The 8,225-nt window shown below is 27.9% G+C and overlaps 2 protein-coding genes across 3 annotated transcripts; one reads left to right on the top strand and one right to left on the bottom strand.

Annotated features, from left to right (window-relative positions):
- Positions 1-12: 12 nt before the first annotated feature.
- On the bottom strand, positions 13-3,044 carry LOC103580136 (zinc finger protein 678-like). The gene is made up of 5 exons (XM_014440689.2): positions 2,475-3,044; positions 2,158-2,273; positions 1,863-2,012; positions 570-1,775; positions 13-504 (listed from the first exon to the last, which is right to left on the bottom strand). Exons 1-5 carry the CDS (start codon positions 2,914-2,916, stop codon positions 160-162), a joined length of 2,259 nt encoding a protein of 752 aa, XP_014296175.1. The 5' UTR covers positions 2,917-3,044; the 3' UTR covers positions 13-159.
- A 113-nt stretch (positions 3,045-3,157) lies between these two features.
- LOC103580135 (glutamyl-tRNA(Gln) amidotransferase subunit B, mitochondrial) lies at positions 3,158-8,198 on the top strand. Of its 2 annotated transcripts, XM_008561788.3 has the most exons (9): positions 3,158-3,327; positions 3,602-3,749; positions 3,815-3,928; positions 4,001-4,322; positions 4,393-4,814; positions 4,897-5,033; positions 5,104-5,227; positions 5,376-5,622; positions 5,743-8,198. In XM_008561788.3, exons 1-8 carry the CDS (start codon positions 3,242-3,244, stop codon positions 5,595-5,597), a joined length of 1,575 nt encoding a protein of 524 aa, XP_008560010.1. In that variant the 5' UTR covers positions 3,158-3,241; the 3' UTR covers positions 5,598-5,622; positions 5,743-8,198. The 2 variants fall into 2 exon arrangements, with proteins under 2 accessions (XP_008560010.1, XP_008560009.1); XM_008561787.3 differs by having other exon boundaries at positions 5,376-5,743.
- Positions 8,199-8,225: the final 27 nt, after the last annotated feature.

The raw sequence follows: 8,225 nt of genomic DNA, 5'->3' as shown, positions 1-8,225 counted from the left end.
ATTCCTCTCAAGTACAGTAAATAAATATTAAAATTTTTTTTGTTTTAAAAAAATTGACTTTAATCAAAATTTCTATAAATAAATTAAATAACAATTTCACGACACACTTTTAGTCGTTATGAGATCAAAAAGAAATAAATAAAAATGTTATTATTCAAGCTAAGACACATTTAAAGTCAGTGGATCATCTTCATCAATTTGGTAATCTAGGATGTCAACTTTAGTTAAATGATGTCGTTGGTTGTGAGCTTTCAGTGACCCAGGTTGAGTGAAACTCTTCCGACAAATATCACAAGTGTACGGCCTCTCACCCGAGTGTACACGTTCATGACGAATAATGTGGCTCTGGTGATGAAAACTTTTACCGCAAGTTTTACAAGCATACGGCCGTTCATTCGTGTGCGTTCGTATATGAGACTTTAAATCAAACTTTTTGAAAAACGATTTTCCACACTCCGAACAAGTGAAATTACGCTCCTTCAAATGATCTCTTTTCACATGCTCCTATAATACATAATTTTATTATATTAAATAATTTATTACATATACATAATTAACAATAAACTTACATTAACTTGCGACAAGGTGCTATAAACTTTAGGACAAATCTCGCAGACGAATTTTAGCGGTCCATCGGGTCGATGATTACCAGCAACATGTTTATTCAGCGTCGACTTCCAGGCAAAAGAAATTCCACACTCTTTACACTGAAATTTTTGTTGATCCGAAAAATGCACCCCCGCATGCTGTTTTAAATTTGAAGCCGTCGAAAACAATTTATTACAAACAGAGCATTTGAATTTTTTTTTAATTTTATCACGCGGTCGTGGTTTATCTCGTCTTTTACGGACGTTCCCAATAATCGACGAACTCACTGGGCCATTCGTTGCTACCGAAAACATGTTTTCATTTTCAATGTGTACATTATTTCCATGACTTTCAAAATCTACTGTATCGCGCACTAATTCAAAAAATTGTTCTCCCTCTTCATTTTGTACCAAACGTACCATTGGCGTTTGTGTTTGCGTCTGCGTTTCTTCATTATGGAAACCAGCATCAAGACCATCAGACCCACAAAGAGATTCAGAGTTTTGATCTATCGGCTGTAATTGTAAATTTTCTAATAAATTAATACTCGTATCTTTCAAGTGATCAAACACTGAATTGACTGTTGAATCAATGGCTTCATTACCGATTGCGTTACCCTTCAGTTCAACTGCAGTCAAATCATTCTGGTGATTAAATCCAATGAAGTCATTGCGCACTTGCGATTGTAGATCCCACTGATCATTTAGATCCTTATCGACAATAGTTATTGGCTGCGTATACGATTTATCAGCACAATAATTTATATTATTGAAATTATTGTTATCCGATAACTCCATTGAATTAAGTCCTAAATTATTTAAATAATCTGACTCGCATACTTCAATCAAAAATTGATTTCTCTCAATGTGAACACAGGTATTCATATTATTTATATTAATATTATTATTACGTATTTCTCTTGTCGATATATCTAAGTTTGTAAATTTTTTAGTCATTTCAGGATCGACATTTTCACGTTGCATTAAATCTGTTGCTGGTAATTCTAATTCACTGCAATAAGGATTCAATATATCGGAAATATCAATACTTTCATCACGAACTGTATCAATACGTTCCAAAAAATTTTCGGTATTTATGTTCGGATTTTTATTCCTATCAATATCACAGTGATTTTGTAAATTTAATTTATAGTTATGCTGATCTAGAATTTCTGATCCTTGTAAAACCTAGAAAGCAATTTTAATTATGTGTAATAATTTCACTTAACTAATTACCTAATTACAATGAATTTAATTAAACGATTAATTAATTACCTGATAAGTTTTAATGGGTTCTATTATTTGATTGTGAGTATTTTCATGTTCTTTCAATAGAGTCATCAATCGAAAACTATCACCACACGTTTTGCAATAATGATTACGTTTGATTGGTTTTTGTTTACTTAATTTATTTTTATTAATGGCCTGTAATAATAAATTTTTAATAATTTAATCATGAAAAAATTTTCTGTCATCAAATTTTTAACAATTTTCATAATTGATTTCTTCTCCCAAATTAAAAATTTTTTCTAAACTAATTACAACAAATAAATAAATTATTTAAACTTACATCATCGTCATCAGTTTCATTTTCATTAGTTCTTTCATGAATTAATTTATGTCTTGCTAACGAACTAACTTGAGTGAATCTTTTACCACAAATAGAACATGGATATGGTTTTACTCCTACAAAAAATGATTTATTATTTAAAGAAACATGAATACTATATATTATTCTTACTAATTTTGATAAAACTTAATTACAATGTCAGAAAAGTCATTTACGTAATAGTCCCTATAAACAGGGCAAGAATTCAAACTTTTGGTGCAGGTATGGTGAAAAAATATTTTTTAGCAAGTGTGTAAATAAGTATCAAGCTGGAATACCTTCATGAGTCCTTAGATGACGAATTAAATTAGAAATGTGATTGAATTTACGTCCACAAAATTCGCAAATACATTGATTGGTACCAAGATGAACATTCAAATGGGTTTTTAAGTCAGCTTTGCGAAAAAATCCTTTGCCACAGAGCTGACACATTTGAGATTTTTCACCCAAATGAACACTCCTGATATGATAATCGAGCTGGGATGCTCGGTCAAACACCAACTCACATTTAAAACATTTGAATGGTTTATCTGGACCATGATACAGGCCCTCGTGTTCTTTTAATGACAGTTGTGATCTGAATAACGTACATTTGTCATCACACTGTAAACATTTCCAAACTTCTCCCCAATGTAATTGCATGTGACTCAAATAATCGTGCTCATTGTCATAATGATTATTGCATTCAATGCAAGTAAAATTACATATATTATTTTGCATTGTTAATTTCTGTTAATTATATTCTCTAATTAATTTAATAAAATTTATTTATCTCAGCAATTTGTAACCTAATAAAATCCAAGTCAATATTTACATTCACAGCTGGATATTTAATTTAATCGATAGTACAGTATCGAAAGTGCGATTATTTAAATCGATTCTTTTTGAATTTCAAATCGATATTTTACGCAAGTGCCATTAAGCGCCAAATTTAAATAAAAAATAAAATACAAGTGACCGTAGTTGTTACGTAGCCATAACCTACGACAGTTGATGAATTCTTTTACTCAAATATAAATTATTATTTAGAAATTTTAAATTTAAAATGAAAATGAGTTACTCTAAATTAAAAAATTCAAATTTTTTATTAAAGAATGTAAGAAAGTGCAGCACCAACATTTCAAATAAACCGTAAGTTAATATGAGTGTGAATGTAACAGACATGAAACAATTTAAAAATTTTAAATAAATAAATTAATTAATTAGATTAATGAAATTGAAAAAAATACACGTACTAATTTTTCATTGATCTAAATACGCATTTTTTAATTTTTTTCTACTTACATTTTATTTATTTAAAAATTAAAAAATTCTCACTTGTCAATTACATTCACACTCATAAGATAATTAAAATTATCGCATTGCTATTTACAAATAGAATAAACTTTTAAATTTTTGGTTTCAGAAAAAAATGGAATTCTGTCGTAGGTTTAGAAATCCATGCCCAAATATCATCAGATTCAAAATTATTCTCTGGTGCCAGTACCACCTTTGGAAAGCCAGTTAATTCCTGCGTTTCATTTTTTGACTGTGCTACACCAGGAACATTGCCAGTAATAATTATCATTTATAACTTTAATAAATTTTCATAATTTAATTTCGAAATTTATTTCCTTAGGTTCTGAATAGAAAATGCGTCGAAGCAGGTGTTCTTACAGCCCTAGCTTTGTCCTGTCAAATTAACGAAGTTTCTTTGTTTGACAGAAAGCATTATTTTTATGCGGACTTACCAGTAAGTAATCAGTTTTAAACCGACTGTCAGTAGCTCTCAAACACATGGAAAATAATAATTCATTCTTATCAGGCTGGTTATCAAATCACACAGCAAAGACAACCGCTAGCAGTGAATGGGAGTTTAAAATTTAATGTGTACACGCCAGGTATCCATAAAAAGCCATATGAGAAGGTATCAAAAATAAAACAATTGCAATTAGAACAAGACAGTGGCAAAAGTCTACATGACAGTTTCATTGGTAAAAGTCTTGTTGATCTAAACAGAGCTGGTGTGCCTCTGATGGAACTAGTTTTTGAACCAGATCTAGCTGACGGTGAAGAAGCCGCTAGTTTAGTTAAAGAACTAATGAATATTCTCCAAAGATTGGATACTTGTTCATGTAAAATGGAAGGTATTTAGTTTATTTATTAATTAATTAGTATTTTAATTACATGTGGACAATTTTCTATTATTTATTTCAGAGGGTGCACTGCGAGTGGATGCAAACGTGTCGGTAAATAGACAAAATGAACCATTGGGTACTCGTACTGAAATTAAAAATATTGGGAGCGTGCGTGCTGTTGCTGCTGCAATTCAATATGAAATAAAAAGGCAGATAAATTTATTGGAGCGAGGAGAAAAAATAGTTAATGAAACTTTGTCATGGGATGCGGAAAACTACAAGACGGTTATGATGAGAGACAAAGAAGAGAAACAAGACTATCGTTTTATGCCTGAGCCTAATTTACCTCCTCTGCGTGTTAATCTTAATGATGACAACAATAAAAATAATCTCGTTGACGTTCGTAGTCTCAAATGTAAAATACCGAGACTGCCTGCTGAAATTCGTCAACATTTTATTGATGAATTGAAATTAATTCCATTAAATGCTATTGCGATTGTTGTAAGTTAATCATTTAATTAATTAATTATCATAGTTAATATACGAGCCTTTAAAATTGCAATTGATTATTTATTGTTTGTAGAATAACATGAAATTGACGGAATTATTTGAAGATATTATAGCAGAAAAAAATAGTAGAAGTCCTAAGAATGTATCGAATATTTTATTGAATGTGTTCATGGAGTTTGTAAACGAAAATAATTTAATGCTTGACAGTCTGTAAGTATGTTATATTGAAAATAATAATTGATATGAAATTTGATCAGCTGATTTGTTAAATTATTTTTAGTACAATTTCGTCAAAACAATTGGGACAAATTATCGATTTATTGGAAGCCAAGAAAATTAATTTGTTGGTTGTCCCGAAAATTTTTAGTGTATTGATTGATAATCCAGAAAAAATGCCTGAACAAGTAAATTATTTAATTAATATTACCGTAAAATATGTCGTCACTGATTCAAAAAGGACATATTTTTATACGTCCTTTTTTTGGAAATAATAATGCGATATATTTATGCATAAGAAAATATAATATAATTTTAATGCATTGAATGTTGCAGATTGTGCACGAGTTTAATTGGGCGCAAATAGATAACGATGAAGAGCTGATAAAATTATGCCAAGAAGTTTTTGAAGAAAATCCGAAAATGGTAACGCAGTACAAAAACGGTAAAGCAAAAGTACTAAAGGCAATGCTGGGTGCGATAGCTAAGAAAACAAATAACCGAGCCAACATGCAGAAAGTTTCAAAAATGATACCTGAATTACTGAAGAATGATTAGGCTAAATACCAAGAGTATTTAAACTGTAAGAATTATGTTAATTATAACAATATATTTATTATATTTTTTTGGCCCAATTTTTTATGTGATGCTTCTACTATTAATCAATCGTTTTTACTGTTAATGAATAAAAATTTTCTAATAGATACAGAGCACTTTATATGACCACTCAGTACCGTTATAAATAAAACGAAGTTATTTATTTACTAGGATTCTATATTTAAAAAAATATATATTAAAATATTCATAAACGTTAAAGATATTGAAGGAAAAGATATTAACAAATAATTGGATCTCCATAAACAATTAGGTCTCTCAGTAAGATAAAAAAGGCTGATTATAATTTCTATATTCACATTATCCTTTATAATTGACGTCACAAGTACAAAATCAAGTGGAAATAAATATTTGGTGATACAATATTTAATATAAATTTACCATTTAATTTACAATTTATCAAAGTATGATCAAATCAGCCAAATTGTGATATTAAATATTAATTTTACATTAACCACTACGTGGATAAAATTTAAAGCTACTTATTATTTTTTTGTTTACTTATCTCTAATTAATAGAATTAAATAAAAAGTATAATTTAATATTTTATTAACAATACACAATTTAAATCATTAGATCATTACCTTTTTTTTTATTTAAAATATACAAATCATTTGTCAGTTCGTTAATTAAATTATTTATTTGACAAATGATTAAAATACGTTCAAGCTATTTAATTATAAGATTGACTGGTGCATTACACCTACATTTATTATTATTATCATTATTTTTATTATTATTAATTATTTAAGTTAATTTCAGCAATCCATTGTACGACAACAATATATATTTATGCGCTCGTTATCCATTGAACACACTTAATACTATTATTTATGATATAAAACACATGAACAATTATGCAATTCCATTAATTAACTTCTTATCTACTTAATGGTGTTACAATATCGATCATCGATTATTTAATTCATTTATTTATTTATTATAATTCTTACGATAATTTTTTTTGACTCGACACATTGATATAATTAATAATAAATAATTTACAAAAAACATTACGCGAAAAGTCTGCTCATTATCGTAATTATATTATCACGTTTTATCAGCAGAGTTTATTAAAATAATAAATTACACACAAGACAAGTAGACAAATGCCGTAAAAATTTATTTGTATAAAAGCATGTATGTACTAGACTGTGACCGATAAAATCGTTATTTTTTTCAGTTCTTTACTAAATTATGCTGTATGTAACTTAAAAAAAAATTAGGTACCAATTTTTGCTCTTGAACTCAATTACGAAACGCGCGCACAATTTTATAACTCGTTAACGGATCAATAAGTAAATTCTCGTTTTTTTACTTCTCTAGTAAAACTATGAATCTAATCGCAAAACGTCATAGGACTGTTACTGTAGATCATTTTTTTTTTTGCATTCAAAATATGATTTATTGATTTATTAATCTCACAGTTCAAAAATTTCAAGTTTTATAAATTAATCGTTTCGAAAATAAACTGATAATTTTCGTAAAAAAGCAACTTTTAAACGGTTAAATTTATCAGAAAATTATAAGAAACCTATTTTTGTAGAGCTTTTAGCTCTCTACAAAAAAAATATTATGGCCATTTCAATTCATTGATCCGTTAACGAGTTATAAAATTTCAAACTTTAAAAAATTTTTCCCGCGTTTTTTTAATGGGAAATCTTATTTCAGTGAGCGCACGTTTTGCAATTGAGTTCATAGGCTCGAATTGGTATCCAATTTTACATGACTCTTAATGCGAAGCATTAGTGTGCTTTACGATCGAAAAATTCAGTTTGCCTCCTTTTTTTATGTTACATTCAACATAATTTTCGTATAGGACGGAAAAAATGATCTATTTCATTTTGCACCGTCTAACATATATATATTTATAATTTATTTATCAAATATTGATGAATTTTAAAAATCTTATCAAATGATTGGCCATTGGAAATGTATATTGTCTCGTTATATATTTTATTTTCGTTACCTCTAATGGTATGGTGGCAATGATAGTAATTATTATTTTTTTTTTTTAATAATTAATTGCAGTCTTTATTTTTTATTAAAGGCCACTCTAGTATAACGGAGTTCCACATTTATTAAACAAATATTGTATATAATTTATATGATACTTCATTTTGACTTTTATCAAATAATTCATTAAATATTTATTTAGGTTTAATAGTAAACTGTTTGTTGATTAATTAATTATTAACGGCTTATCATGGCCTTAATGCATTATAAAAGATCACAATATATATATATTTATTTTTAAACGCCAATATATTTTATTTGCTGTATTAAATGTGAACACGTTTATTGTATATAAATTAATTCATTAATTTAAAAAAAAAAAAATCTGCAAAAATTGTTACTTATTTAAGTAAACTATAAAAGCTCAGAAAATACCATGATATTATTTATGATATTATTTTTTTCTTAAGATTTAAATAATTTTTACTTAGGCCGCAAGTAAAAATCCCCATTTTCCAAGCATTTATAATTATTTTTACCTCATACTGATTTTCAAAAAATTTTTTGTTCCTTGGACTTGATTACGAATAAATCGATAAATTTGAAGAAAAAAAA

This window comes from Microplitis demolitor, chromosome 1, assembly GCF_026212275.2.
Source record: "Microplitis demolitor isolate Queensland-Clemson2020A chromosome 1, iyMicDemo2.1a, whole genome shotgun sequence".
Lineage (NCBI taxonomy): Eukaryota > Metazoa > Arthropoda > Insecta > Hymenoptera > Braconidae > Microplitis > Microplitis demolitor.
The sequence above is the reverse complement of the archived record's forward strand: the minus strand, read 5'-3'. Positions and strand labels throughout refer to the sequence as shown.